This window comes from Terrapene carolina, unplaced genomic scaffold (assembly GCF_002925995.2).
Source record: "Terrapene carolina triunguis isolate 2854851 unplaced genomic scaffold, T_m_triunguis-2.0 Scaffold66, whole genome shotgun sequence".
NCBI lineage: Eukaryota > Metazoa > Chordata > Testudines > Emydidae > Terrapene > Terrapene triunguis.
Genome location: NW_020664417.1, coordinates 71,419,932 through 71,435,863, shown reverse-complemented (window position 1 = coordinate 71,435,863; position 15,932 = coordinate 71,419,932). Strand labels below are relative to the sequence as shown.

At 40.6% G+C, this 15,932-nt stretch overlaps 1 protein-coding gene across 3 annotated transcripts in view; it reads right to left on the bottom strand.

The window, feature by feature from the left end:
* The window catches only part of ADGRA3 (adhesion G protein-coupled receptor A3), a 106,511-nt gene that overhangs the window by 59,356 nt on the left and 31,223 nt on the right, over window positions 1-15,932 (bottom strand). For 2 of the 3 annotated variants that reach the window (XM_024217126.2, XM_024217127.2), the window contains exons 1-3: window positions 6,986-7,051; window positions 3,862-3,933; window positions 2,766-2,837 (exon numbers count right to left, since the gene is read on the bottom strand). In XM_024217126.2, coding sequence (XP_024072894.2) covers window positions 2,766-2,837; window positions 3,862-3,933; window positions 6,986-7,011 — 170 coding nt within the window. In that variant the 5' untranslated portion in view covers window positions 7,012-7,051. Of the gene's footprint in view, window positions 1-2,765; window positions 2,838-3,861; window positions 3,934-6,985; window positions 7,058-10,759; window positions 10,768-15,932 lie in introns of those variants that run through there. The other variant, XM_026648007.2, reaches the window with a different exon arrangement.

Below are 15,932 nucleotides of genomic sequence, written 5' to 3'. Positions count from 1 at the left end.
TCTGACCTCAGTGCTCTAGTGAGGGCTGGCAGTAACTCATAATCTGCTGGAGGAATCACACTCCTGCCCTAGAAGGGCAAGGAATACCCTGGAGCTGAGCTCACAGCAATCTGCTGGGGAAATCCCTAAAAAGAAGGGAGGAGGGAATTCTGTGCTGCCTGCCCCCTTAAGTTCTTCTCCTGAGCCCACCTGAGTACTTTTCTGCCTCAAGCACTATTGAGGAGGGGCAATGAATGATCAGCATGGACAATGGTTGCAGCTGTGCTCCTGCATACCACTGCCCAAGGCAGGGTGTTTGTCTTATTGCATCAGATGATAGGATAGACTGAAAGATGTACCGGGGTCCTGTGCTTCTACTGGTCTGGGTCTAGATATAGATATATATGGAGATATACCTATCTCATAGAACTGGAAGGGACCCTGAAAGGTCATCGAGTCCAGCCCCTTGCCTTCACTAGCAGGACCAAGTACTGATTTTGCCCCAGATCCCTAAGCGGCCCCCTCAAGGATTGAACTCACAACCCTGGGTTTAGCAGACCAATGCTCAAACCACTGAGCTATCCCTCCCCCCTATAGATATACCACTCCTGGCTTGGGAGAGGGATTCCATGAAGGACCCTGCCCGAGTTGGCTTCGCTGAGATGTGCATGGCTCCTAACTCACAGAAGACACAGCAATCCCCATCCAGGCATTCCACAAGTGGGGTAGAAAAAACAACATGTCTGTGTTTTCCCCTTCTTACACACTTACATCCCCAGGACCAGAAACAGCTACAGAATGCAAATTTATATCCAAAATATTTTTATTTATATACAGATATAAAATAAATGAATTATTTTGGCCATATATTTACATTCTGTAGCTGTGTTTCTGGTCCTGGGGATGTAAGTGTGTAGTACTGTGTGTACACACACACACACACACAGAGGTCTCACAAACTTTCCTGAAGGTATGAAGGCAATGAACAACTGTCAGGTATAGCTGACCATGCCCTCTCCTATCAGGGACTGACGGGTCTGGTTCTGCCTAAGTAGCTGCACACTGTTTGAGCCAAAGCCAGAGCCAGGTTTAACAGATATATGGACCTTGTAGACAAAAAAGAATTTGTAATAACTTCTTTGGCAGAGGGAGTACAGTAACTCTGGTGCTTACATGAGCAAATTCATGGCCACAATAACAGTTTATTTGAATAATACTACCCACTTGACTGAGGGTTATTTATTTATTTAGTAGAGAAGAGTAAAAAAAAAAAAAAATCTATAATGGTATAAGATTAAGATACACATTAAAAACAAATTCTATGCAGTGGTCACTCAAATGTGTTGCCTGTTTCTCTCATTACAGGCTACTACTCACTACTCGTGCAACCATGGGTTTTTTTTCCCTTCCATTAAAAGAAACCCCAGTAACTTCGCTATGATTAAAATAAGCCTTTTCCACATAATTTCTGATTTTAATTGATTCATAAAATCCTCTCATTGTATGTATAACATAACACTTCCTGGTACAAAGACATCCAAATCCCCATTAAAAAGTCTGCAACAGGCAGGAAACAATAATTTACATATCTAAATATAGTCTCAAAAAAGGACCCCTCGGTCTGAACTGATTTGTTTTTCATCTTTGTTAAAAATTTCTACTTCATGTGTATTTTATTATTTCACCAGTAACAGCAAACAGTGCCCAAAAGATTATGCAAACCAAGGCACAAACACTTAACATTGAAACAATATATATTCCTAACTGGGGAGTTCTGATACAAGCCTTTTGGTCTTTATTAACAGGAATTCCTAAAGACACATTTTAAATACTAATATTGATATCCAAGATGTTGTAGCAGGCTCATTAAGTTCTTAAACAGACTCATGCTCTTCAGTACAGGGACCATTTTTAATAGTACAGTGCTGAGAGTATTGTTAGAGCTCAAGAAATAAACTATGAATAATAATCAGACTTGGGAGGAGGCACTATCTGCCTTGGAATAAGGAGAGAGTTGACTTCATGACCAGTGCCAGCACCTTGAGAATCTGCAAGACTACTGATATGGCAGCCCAACCTATATAGCTGTCATAGAATATACAAACTTGTAACAGTCAGGTTGTGATGAAGTAATTCATCCACTTTCTACATACACAGTATCACAATAAGGAACTACGGACTGCTAAAGGAGTGAAGAGAAAAACAGAATGAGATTGAGACACATGCCTTTTTATATTCCACAGTCACACTTTTTGTTCTTGGAGAACTATAAACTTTTGGAGAGTATCTTTGTTCATTTGTAAAATAAGACAAAAAGGCCAAAATTTTCTTTAATACAAAATAATAATTGGCATATGTAGGGTGGGATTTTCAAAAGTTCTCAATGATGGCCTAACTCTGATCCCACTGAGAAGAGCTAAGCAAAGATTGAGTACTTTTGAAAATTACATCCAGAGTACTTTTCATCTTCAAATATGTCTAACTCTTGTACCATTTCCTCATGCAAAATTCTGCACCTATATCAATCCAAGCCTACTCAGAAATATACAGTTGTAATATGTTTAACAAACAAAACAAAATCTAAATTGCCAATGTCTAATTGGGATAGCATTGAATGTGTACATCTGTCAAAATCAAAAATATTGTTTGCTTTAATTTAGTTGCTTTGCACTCAAAAAAAGTATACTGAAGCTCACCATGTTTGCCCTTTTAAACTGGTTTTTAAAATTGCTGAAATACTTATCTAAGAATGATACAAATTAAAACTAAAATTAATATTTACTTACAAAGACTTTAGCGAGTTAAGATGATCAAGGGTTCCTTGCGTTAGTGCAGAAAACAAATTCCCTGAAAGATTTCTAGGACATAAAATGGCAATAATTAAATTGTTTTATACTTAAGAAATGCATTTGACACTAAGTTATGTAATTAAACACATTGCCTCTTTCAAAATGTGTTTTTTTATTTTTTAAAAGTAACTTATGAAATGACAATCATCGAAAAAGGACATGGGAGCAGTCTTTAAAACATTAGAATCACAATGTAAGCCTGATGGCCCAGCTAGAGAACCGTAACAGCCAAATGTTCCCCCATTCTTCTCTTTTATTTGAAAGTATTATGAGTTTGAGAATCAATTATTCAACTCAAATATTTAATTTTTGTTTAAAATGAGAATTATGTTGAAATATACACCAGAAAAAAAGCATATTTAAATTTTATTTCAAAGTTGCCAAATAATCAGTGTTACCAGAAAGGTAGTGCAAGAAAACAACCTGCTTAGATATACCATTAAAAAAAAAAAAAAAAAAAAAATAAAAAAAAAAGGTTTCACATCATAGATTTTCTCATAGGCGGCTCATCTGGAAGTGCTGCAGAGACATCAAGGAACACATGGGGCAAAGGGAGTGTTCTGTGTCTGTGGAATACAACCTCTTTTGCCAACTAAAAAAAACCCCCCAAACCTTCAATGTGTCCAAAGGACATCTCATCAAGTCCTCCACAAGGAGGATAGTCACCTTGATGCTCTGTCATAAAGGACAAAAGTTAAGAGATAATGTAATGCTGAAATAGTCTTCTAGGGAAAATATGTATTATAGACAAGTACCCCTTTTTCTTCTTTCCTATATTTGCCAAGAATTCAAAACTAGGGGAGGCAGCAGCAGACAAGGCATGGGACTGGTTCTATTCTTTATTCTCCCATTGACTAGCCGACTGGGTGACTGTAGGCAATGCAACGTAACCACTATGGCCTTGATCTAGTGAAGCATTTAAGCTTGTGCTCAACTTTAAGCATTAGTAGTCCCACTGAAATAAAAAAGAGAGGTTGAATTAAATGAGAATTATAAATTCTCTCTCAAACATGTACAACAGAATTATACTTACAATCTAACAAGATTTATGAGTCCTCTAAATATATCTGCATTCAGGCAGCCTATTTTGTTGTTACTTAAGTCTCTACAAGGAGAAAGCAAAACAAATATTAATAGCTTCATTTCATCATACAATATATATACCACAAAAAAGGTACTTTAACTGAATAATGGGTCATACTAAACATAGTCTTCATGAACAGAAAACAGAAGATGTTGGGCTAGTTGACTATGTGCTGAACTCTTTCAAAAGGCTTGTGTTATTTAGGCCAGGTCAACACCTGAAAAGGCTTGCGGTCATAACTATACCAGCATACACTCGTAGCATAGACACAGCTTATACCAGTAAGTGCTTTTGCCAATATAGTTTATACAAGTTCCCAGAGCAAAATATGTGACACTGTCAAAATGTGTTATAAATGTGTTATGCTGTTATAAAATTTTATCCACACTAAGGCTTTTGCCAGTACAGAAATGTCAAAAATATCACACCCCTAACTAACACTATTATACCAGCAAGTTTCTAGTGTAGATCTGACCTTATTCAAATTGCAAAATGGCCCCAGTAAAGAAAATTCAGCCTTCTAGGCCCAAATTTGCATCAGAATATTTGTACATGTAAATACTACTTAATGTATAAACACAGATTTGGTCCCTCAACTGCTTATTTTTTAAGTCTTCAAAAGATGACTACCTAATTTAATTTCCCTTTAGACATTTTTTTTTTCCCCAATGACAGATAAACTGCTAGAATCCATGTGAGGACTTTCACCATCGAAAGTCGTAGAAAAGCACATGCATTTTACAATCACTACAGTTTTGAGGAGTTCAAAAATTAATTACTATCAACCAGTTTCTTTCAAGATCCTCCAAATTTTATGGAGCTGGACTTTTGGCTCCTAGGGTGTTATCTATCTATCGTAAGGTTTTATGCTGGCACCCATCACTGAAGTATCACAACACCTTCCATATAAAATCAATTAGCAACATCAAGTCCCTAATGAACCTCATATGGATTCTCTGGCTCTTCCCTATTTTGGAGTATAAAATGTTACATTTTTGATTTGCTGATTGATTTGTTTGCATTTTTACATAGCAAGCAGGGCAGGCAGATGGGGTTTTAGTACTGTGGGTATTCTTTTTTAAATGGTGGAAACACTTTGTCAAAGAAGAAGGTTTTACATCATTTCCTAAAGGTGATCTCTAGATTTGCCTAAACTCCTCTGGAAATTCATTCCATAGTCAGAACCCCGCAAACAAAAATGCTTTGTCTCTAGTTCTCAGGTGCTTCATTATGGTCTTTGCAATTTGCACTGCCCCAAAGACGCACAACTGTCTCAGTAGTTAATAGATTTAATATAGCTGTGGCTTGGTCCATTAGTTGCTTTGAAGACAGTACCAAGCTCTTAAACTGGCAAGAGCTGATGGGCTTGATGAGTTCACAGCAGCCCAAACCATAGAGGTTTTCGATCAGCAGCAGCCTGGGTATTGTTTTCAAATTAAGCTTCAAATACAGCATCTCCCACTAATCCAATCTGGAGAAGATAAATACACAGAACACTGTGGGAAGGTGCTCATCACACAATGGAGGTAAAAATGGTATTTTTATATGTTATATGAACATCCAAGCCTTATGAGGAGTCAAACAGGACCCAGAGGCTTTACACCACTTCCAACAAGCTCTTCCAAACATTTCTCCCTTCCAGCCAGCATTATTTCAGTCTTGCCTGAGCTGAATTTCAGCCAGCTGCTTTTCATCCCAGACCTGATGTCTTGACAGTATTTGGACAACTTAGGGCTTGTCTATACTGGCACTTTACAGCACTGCAACTTTCTCGCTCAGATGTGTGAAAAAACACCCCCCTGAGCGCAAGTTTCAGCGCTGTAAAACACCAGCGTAGACAGTGCACCAGCGCTGGGAGCCGTGCTCCCAGTGCTGGTAGCTACGCCCCTCGTGGAGGTGGTTCTTTTAGAGTGCTGGGAGAGCTCTCTCCCAGCGCTCTACTGCAACTACACAAGACACGTTAAAGCACTGCCGCGGCAGCGCTTTATCATTGCCAGTGTAGACTAGCCCTTAGTGGTGGTGGTTGCATCAATGGAGAACAAGACATACAACTGAATCATCACCATACTGTTGACAGTTTTATAACTCTTCACAGCACTCCATGGGTGAGGACCTTTAGGGAAGAGGAGCAGTTACCAGTCACCACTCTCAGAGTTCTGTTGGAGATGAATGATTGGAGCCATTGTAGTGTTGTGCTGACTACTCCCACTATTTCACATGAGCAGGTTAGAGGTACCAAAGAAACAAGCTGTTAGATGAGCCAGGTAAGCATTTAATTTTTAAAAAATGCTTAAATTTTAAGCACATGCTTAAGTACTTTCCTGAGCTGAGACCTGACTGACCGATTTATTTAGTGCCTATAACATTAGCTAATTAGGAGCTACCAAGATATTTCTAGAGCATTGGTCACCACAGTACATGGATACTAAACATCACTAAAAATTCTATAACTTAAAAGCTGCCCCACAGATTTTTGAAAATCTTTCAGAGAAAGGAATAAAAAAGGATGGTTCTCCTGCTGGGATCTTGTTTTCCAAGTTTCAGCCTGGGGCAAGTTTTTACAGCCTAGACATAAATCCAAGAAATATGTATAATAGGAGAGTTGGCACAACCTTAATAATGTGGCATCAACAGCACTGTAACTTTCACTAAGATATTAATAACTAGGGACTTGGTATTCTTCTATGACCTTTTTAAGGAAGCCACCATGAAGTAGTTCTCTGTACTTCAGAGGGTTATTCCTGATGACATCAAAGCTTTAGATGAATACTTGTGGCTCAAGACATAATACACGGGGAGAGTGATAGCGCAATTTACTGACAGAAAATATCCAATAAACTGGTTATGAAAGGTTGGCAAGCCACATGTAGCTCTCCAAACCATGGTTTGACTCAGAAAAGCAGCTCTGAAAATGGTAACAAAGTTTTGTGTGTGGTCTTTCAATGATTTCTATATTAAATGTGCTCAATTACAGGAGATGGTGATTTTGTTTGCTTTTAAACTGCCAACCCCTCAAACTTAATCTGGCATCTGAAAAAAAAAAAAAAATCATATAACTAAATAAGATACTTACAGTCTTTTTAGAGATGGAAGCCCCATAAAAGCACCTGGATCTATAATACTAATAAGATTGTTCTTTAGGTCCCTGTTAAAAAAATGTGTAAAAGAGAAAGGTCAAATATTAAAATTTATGGCAGAGAAACTGACTTTTTATAAAGAACTGAACACCTTTAAATTGCAAATGAGCTTCCTTCTGACTTCTTTGTCAGAAAGCACAGAATACATACTTACTTTTCTAACATTTTTCAAATTTTACTCATTATCTTTGATATTTTTCCACAATAAGGGATACAAACATTTCTTCTTTTCATTTAAATATGCCATCAATTGTATCTCTTACCATATTGTAATCTATCTTTGACAGATTCCCACCCTTACATCATGATCATTAGAGTGCATATTAACCTGCATTGAGCAATAGGTCATGTGATTTTTCTTTTCTGCTACCTGAGTTTTACTGCTCTGTGTTGACGAACTGTGGAGCAAAGAAAGTGAGGCAACACCCTGTACCCATTGAATTCAATGTCTAAGCTCCCACTGACTTCAATGGTGTAGGATTAGGGCCTTGGATCAGAACACCAGATGGAGTTAGGATGGCTGTAGACAATGGATTGTGTGATGTGTCCTGATTTGGGGACAACTTATACCTTCAAGTAAGCGGCACTGCTATGGGTATCCACATGGCCCCACAGTATGCCCACATTTTTATGGCTGACTTAGAAAGACGCTTCCTCAGCTCTTGTCCCCTAGCGCCCCTTCTCTACTTGCGCTACATTGATGACATCTTTATCGTATCGACCCACGGGAAGGAGGCCCTTGAAGAATTCCACCTGGATTTCAACAATTTCCACCCCACCATCAACATCAGCCTGGACCAGTCCACAAAAGAGATCCACTTCCTGAACACTACAGTGCAAATAAGTGATGGTCACATAAACACTATCCTATACCAGAAACCTACTGACCGCTATACTTACCTACATGCCGCCAACTTCCATCCAGGACACATCACACGATCCATTGTCTACAGCCAAGCCCTAAGATACAACCGTATTTGCTCCAATTCCTCAGACAGAGACAAATACCTACAAGATCTTTATCAAGCATTTTTAAAATTACAATACACACCTGGGGAAGTGAGGAAACAGATTGACAGAGCGAGACGGGTACCCAGAAGTCACCTACTACAGGACAGGCGCAACAAGGAAAATAACAGAATACTACTGGCCATCATGTACAGCCCCCAGCTAAAACCTCTCCAGTACATCATCAACGATCTACAACCTATCCGGGAAAGCGATCCCTCACCCTCACAGACTTTGGGAGGAAGGCCAGTCCAAGCTTACAGACAGCTCCCCAACCTGAAGCAAATATTCACCAGCAACTACACACCACGCCACAGAAACACTAACCCAGGAACCAATCCCTGTAACAAACCCCGTTGCCTACTCTGTCCCCATATCTACTCTAGCGACACCATCAGAGGACCCAACCACATCAGCCACACCATTAGGGGCTCATTCACTTGCATATCTACTAATGTAATATATGCCATCATGTGCCAGCAATGCCCCTCTGCCATGTACATTGGCTAAACAGGACAGACTCTACGTAAAAGAATAAATGGACACAAATAAGGCATCAGGAATGGTAACATACAAAAGCCAGTAGGAGAACACTTCAATCTCCCTGGACATTCAACAACTGATTTAAAAGTAACCGTCCTTCAACAACAACAAAACCTTCAAAAACAGACTTCAAAGAGAAACTTCAGAGCTACAATACATTTGCAAACTTAACACCATTAATTTGGGCTTGAATAGGGACTGGGAGTGGCTGGCTCGCTACAAAAGCAATTTTCCCTCTCTTGATATTGACACGTCATCAATTATTGGGAGTGGACCACATCCACCCTGACTGAATTGGCCTGGTCAACACTGGTTCTCCACTTGTAAGATAACTCCCTTCTCTTCATGTGCCAGTATATTTATGCCTGCATCTGTAATTTTCACTCCATACATCTGAAGAAATGGGTTTTTTACCCACGAAAGCTTATGCTCAAATAAATCTGTTAGTCTTTTAGGTGCCACCGGACTCCTCGTTATTTTATGAACTCTAAGTTTGATTTGTGCTTTTGGTTCTTATCTTTAATACACATTACAGTTTAATTTGAGACAGATAAATTATTTGTCTGGCCAGTATTTACATAGTTTTAGAACAAACAGCCATAGCAGAAGAACTCTAAAAAATGTTCCCAACTCCTTATTCAAACTCTTGGTTGCTTACCAATTTAATCTCAAACTTCTCTTATGTTATTTCTCTGAGGTAAAATTCTGGCCCCACTGACATCAATTGGGAGTTTTCTCATTGACTCCGGTGGGGCCAGGATTTCATCTTTGAAGTCTAAATACATATCTGTATTTATTTTGATTAGTCACGGATTTGATGCATTTATTTCTAAAGGTTTGCTCATCACATTAGGGCTACCAAACTGCTGCTGCAATCCAAAAAATTATAAAGCTGGGGAGAGGGGGAAATCTAAAATCCCCAGTTAGTTAAAGGTGGGGAGGGGGAGAATAGAAGTATCTCCTAAATCTACTACATTGATGAATACTCTGCCACCAGATAAAAGCGCACATCACTCAAACAAGGGGATAAAGTCTCTACTGTCACACATGTATGCTTACATCAAGTGTAAATTTCACTACTAAACGATTCTCCGGTATCTGGAGGGGACCTTTTTGGGCAAGGAGAGCTTTGTAGCTTGGTGCTTTGAATCTAAGGTCTCATGGAAGTATAACTCCATGGAGTGTTCCTTCTCATCTCACTTATTTGGACTATCTTTCCCAGTGCAATGACTAGGAGCCCACTTTCTCTCTGAACAACAGTGGGAAGATACAATAACCCAGGAGTCTGGAGGACTATACAGCCAGCTTCCCTCAAGGGTGCTGCTGAATTAGCTACTGATGCTATGATAGATATGAGAAGACTACACACTATCTTCCCATCTCCCATATCTTGCGCATGGAGAACAGGAGGCATTTATTCTTTGGATTATTTCTTAGTATTATTTTAAAACCACCTCTACATTGCTTTAGGTACATTCACAGATTCACAAAATACAAATAAATAAAACTGCAGATATGGACCATATTACCTTTTCTTCACTGGCCTATATCCACCTAAATTGAAACTCTCCCCCATGGAAAAACCTGTGAGAACAAATCTTGGCAAAATGCCTGACAGTCTATTAATCCGGGTTATTACAGACCATCGTGGGGGGAGTGAATTCCAGAATCAAGGACTCCTAAGATACTTCCTGCAGCCCTTTCTTGTTTAAACCTGGGAAGTGAGAGTTACTCATCCTGTGCAGTAACTGAGGTTCTTTGAGATGTGTTCCCCTCTGGGTGCTCCACCTTAGGTGCGCTTGTGTCTGTGTCTAGGATTGAAGCTCGGTAGCAGTGCCTGTTGGACCGCATGTGCGCTCCTCCCCATCTCGCCTCATGAGCAGCGGGTATATAGCACTTAGCAGTCCAACCACCCGCATGCAGTTCCTTCTCTACCCCAGAGTCAATGCTTCAACTCCTAAGGACGGGGGGAAGAGGGCTGGTAGTGGAGCACCCACAGGGGGACACAACTTGAAGAACCTCAGTTGCTACACAGGGTGAATAACCTTCCCTTCTTCTTCAAGTAGTCTCCCCTGTGAGTGCTCCAATTTAGGTGACTGTAGAGCAGTGCCCTTAGTTAGTAGGCTGGGGCTTTGGAGTTGGATTTAAGAGGATAGGACAGTCTGTCCTACTACAGTATCTGATGCCAAGTCCTGGGTGATCGTGTAATATTGTATGAATGCATCCGTTGACATCCAGGTAGCTGCTTTACAAATGTCCATAACTTGCACACTTTTCAGGAAGGTTATCGAAGTGGAAAGCAATTGAGTAGAATAGGTTTGAGTTCCTAGTGGTGGTTGTAGATTATGTTGCTGGTAGCAAAGATGAATGCATTCTGAAATCCATATTGAGAGCGTTTGTTTGGATATGGCAGACCCTCTTGATCTTTCTGCAAAAGACAGGCATAATCATGGTGATTTTCTGAACAGTTTAGTTCTTTCAAGAAAAAAAGGCCAGCGCCCTTCTAATATCTAAGGTGTGTGATGTGGCTTCTTGCTGTTTTTCCATGTGGTTTGGCGAAGAAGTATTAACGGTGACTATGTTCGTTCAGATGAAACAATGACAATACTTTATGAGCACACCCAAAGTTGCAACCCAATGTGACCTTATCCTGGAAGAAAACTGTGTACGGGGGTATGCCATGAGGGCCCCTATTTCCCCTATCCATCGAGCTTATGTGATGGCTATGAGAAAGGTTGTCTTCATGGATAGGTGTATGTAGTAACAGGTCGCCATGGATTCAAACGGGGAGCTGGTGAGGCAGTAGAAGACTAGGTTGAGATCCCAAGGTGGGATGGGATCTCAGACTTCTGGGCATAGGTTTTGAAGGCCCTTGAGGAATCTTTGTATCATCAAATGGGTAAATAACAAATGATCATCAGTCGTATGATGGAATGCTATAATGGCAGCGAGATCTACTCTAATGGAGCTTGTGAATAGTCCTGACTTTTTGAGCTCTAGGATGTAATCCAGTACATGTGGTAAAAGAGAGCTCAGCGCTGTGACATGTTTGTTGTCGCACCAAGTCTGGAACTTTTGCCATTTGCGAAGGTAAATATAGCATGTGGTGAAGCATCTGCTATTTAAAAGGGTCTCCTTTACCCCTTCAGAACAGGTCACTTCATGAGCCTAGAACCATGCCTTCAGACGGAGAAGCTCCAGATTCAGATGGTGAATTTGGTGTGTGTTCTAAGAGAGGAGATGTGGAGCCAGTTGAAGGGATATCAGTGGACAAACCACCATGCTCAATAGGTAAGGATATCACATTTTCAGGGCCATGTTGAGGCTATTAGGATTACTCTGGCCTCTTCTACTTTTACCTTGTGTAGCACCTTGAATAGTAAGGGAAAAGCTGGAAAGGCACAGAGCAGAGGTGCATTCCATTTGATAAGGAAGGCATCTCCCAGAGATTGGTGACCCAAGCTCATCCTTGAACTAATAGTGGGCATTTTATGTTTCCTGATGTAGCGAATAGATCTACTTTCAGGAGTCGCCACCAGTTGAAGATTGCTAGTAGGGTTGTTGTATCTATCTTCCATTCATTCTCTTGTGAGACTTTCCTGCTTAACAAGAGTCCATTGGGGTGTTTTGGTGACTCTGTATGCATGTGGCCAAGATACTGATGCCATGCTGAATGCACCAGTTCCACAATTTTTAGCACTTCAGTGCACAGGAATTGACACTTCTCTCCTTCGTCCGTTGATATAAAACATGCAGGCGATGTTGTCCATCGTTACCCTTATATTTTTGTTCCTGAGTACTGGTAGAAGTGTTGGCATGCATTGTGAACTGCACATTGACTCTGATGGGGACTGCTTGCCCTGTACTGTGTGGTTCTGTAGGGGTGCTCCACCACTGAGTAGGGAGACGTCGGCTGTCAGTATCAGGGATGGTGATAGTTGCAGGAAGGGAATTCTAGTACAGACATTGTGGGGTTTCATCCATCAGTCTGAGTCCCTGACTTTCAGTGGTATCTACAAAGATTTGTAGAGGCTGTGTCTGTGTGGCACAAACTGTTTGGAGCCAGCCCTGGAGGCAGCATATATGTAATCTGGCATGTTTTACCATGAATGCAGCCACTGCCATATGATGGAGCAACTGTAAACAAATTCTGACCAAGACCTGTGGACTGATTCGAACGCGGGTAATTAGACTGACTATCATGGCAAATCTGTGGGTTGGTTGGAAGGCTTTGGTCTCTACTGCATCGAATTGGGCTCCGATAAATTCCAGTTGTTGTACCATTGTCTATGTTGATTTTAGCGTGTTTATTTTGAGGCCTAGTTTTGAGAAGAGGTCCATCATCTTTCATATGGCTACAAGTGCATCGGCTCGAGCTTTACTTTGTGATTCTGATGCAATTACAATGCTGCAACGTTTAGGCTGCAAACACTGCAGAGGAATGCTTAAATTCCCCTGAAAAAACAGAACACCTTTCAGATTTTTAAATTCATGCATATTGACTAGAATTCTGTTGATTAGGTATGTACTTAAAAAAAGCAAAACCTTAACTTTGGATTTAAACTACATGAGTGTCTTAAAATAAACAATTTAAAACCTCTTATGCATCAACATAGCAGTTAATTATGTCTCACTAAAAAAAATTACTAATAAATTGGCTGTCAGTACTGAGTTAATTTTGTGCTCTTGAAAAGTGAGAAATACAGAAGTTATCTCTGGCAGCTCTTCAGCATTCTTGAAAGATACTGAATGTACCCACAGTTGGTGAAACTGTCACAGCCTCCAGGTTCAGGTTCTAAATAAAGATGGAACAGTGGTGAGCAAATGGAGAAACCACATTAGAACCATTCTGAGGATAAAGAGTCTTGTCAGAAGGTGTTGCTTTTTTCCCCCCCACTAGCCATTCTGTTGATACATGCATTTACAATCTTAGCAACAACAAACGAGGCAACTTACCACCACTTTAAAAATATTTCTCTTGAATAAAGTTCAGCCAGCATGATGAAATTATGTTTATATAAACTGTTTACTAATCTAAGTACATTTTGAAATAAATACAGTCAAACACTCCTGTAGCAATCTATTAAAAACAGTTCATATGATAAAGCAATGTTGCCAATACCTCAGCTTTGGTCCATCAACTTATCTGCTCTCCCTGTCACAACAAGGAGGTTGTTTTCGGCTCACAGACCTTCTCACAGCGGTCTTGTGTGAGTGGCTCGTCTCTCTGGGCTCACCTCCCTAAGACGTAAAACGTTGCAGTGACAGTTCCCACCAGGATTCTGGGGGTTGAAGGGCTGACTCCATGGGCAGGAGTTTGAGCCTTAACTCTGTCTTTCCTGGACCTGGGCTTCAATTGTTGGCATAAGCCACACTTTTGTGGAATGTGCTTTTCCCCCAGCAGCAAACACACTGCAAGTATCCGTCAGTTGCTGGGTTAGAGTCCTTGCAATTGAGGCACTTTTTGAACCCTGGGGAACCGGGCATACCCTTGTGCAAAGGGGTCCCCTACACGAAGGCTGGCGGGAGGAAAACACTTTCTTTTTCATTTTTAGTTTCTTTTCTTTTTTAAGGCACTGCCAAATAAAATGTAAACCAGGTAATGAAAGAAAATGGCTTCAAGGGAAGCTAAAATTAGCAAATCTAAAGGGAGTTGTTGATCTGTGAACGGACATCTTTAGCTCAGTCTCTAGCCAGGGGTGGTTGAGAAGGAACTGAGGAGGATTGCCTGCACACACTGGCTGCTCCTCCTGGCAAGTAAGGAGCAGCGCATGTGCAGGTGGGATGGACTGCTACTAAAGTTCTCATATCAGCAATGCAGGGACGCAGACACACCTACAATAGAGCACTCATAGGGTCAATACTTGAAGAAACAATGTTATCAAGGAAAAAACATTTTAAATGTGACCTACAAAGAACTGATAGAATTCCAATGGATGTCTGTCTACTGTCAATGGACTTGAGATGATCACACTAGAAAACATCAGTTCCTGAATCATACAGTGGTGTGAAGTGCTGGTATTAGTCAGGGAAGCTGGTGGAGATCAAGTGCTGTGGAAGTTAGTCCACCACCACCTTAAAGCTATGTCTACACTAGAGAGCTTATAGCGGCACAGCTGTACTGATGCAGCTGCATTGCTGTAAGACCTTTTATGTAGCTGCTCTATGCCGATGGGAGAGCGCTCTCCCATTGACATAGCACTGTGCACACTGCCAGTTATGTTGGCAAAAGTCATGTTGCTCGGGGGAGTGTTTTTTTCACTCCTCCGAGCAATGTAAGTTTTGCTGACATGAGTGGTAGTGTAGACATGGTCAAAGAAACCTCGTCCAGAAATAGAAAATTGGAGGGAGGACAGTACTTAGCAAGACTGGCAGCATCTAACAGCAGTTCCTTGAATATAGACTATGACATGCTTCAAGGAAATAGAGTGGTTATCTCATGAGAGGCTAAAGCCAGGGTCAAATAAAAAAATTACTTTACAGTGGTCAGCCTTCAGTTTTCCCTAAGATATAGACACAGTAACCTCAGTATCTCTAGCATACCCTACAATTAATGGACAGAAAAATCTAGAATTTTGAAAAACCAAGTAATTTAGCTATTTAAAAACAATAACTGAAGCCAGCACTGACTCTAGTGACCTTGTCAGCAGAACAGAACAGAAGGAGAAGTCTTTGCAGCAGACAGCACCTGGGCAAACAGCCAGGTACGATTAGTCAGCTCGCAACCCTGGTCAGCTCTGCAGAGAGAGATTTAGCAATGCTAAAGCCAAAATGGCTCTCTTGGCCTTTCACAATGCCACTGTATAGGCTTTCTTGAATTCCTCGTGCCTGAAGCCATCAAGTATGACTTAGGTCACTTGCTTTCTGGTCTCCTACTCTTTACCCCTATACTTCATCTGACAAAGTTCATTAGTGAATCAAGTTATTCCCCAGGTGAGACTGCAATCAAAGCATCTTGAAAAATCTAATCCAAGAAACAACAAGAATATTTAAAGGTAGGTAATCCAGGTTCAGACTGAATCACATAGAACACTTCAGAGAAACCATGATAAAGGAAGAGAAAAGCCTCTTTGCCTCTTTCAGTCACAGTATATGATTTCAAGAAGTTTTTTTTATGGTCAAAACTATTAATGTTCAGAGCATGTTGTCTGCCAGCACACTACAGGCTAGTCTCCATTTATGGTTCATCTATTACAGGCAATCTACATATTCAAGTGACCTATAAGTATAGTGGAAACAGAGCGGTTATTTAGGAGTCACCATATCAACAACAGACGAATACAGTAGAACCCCATTTATTTGACTCTCCATTAACACGGAGAGCCAGACAAC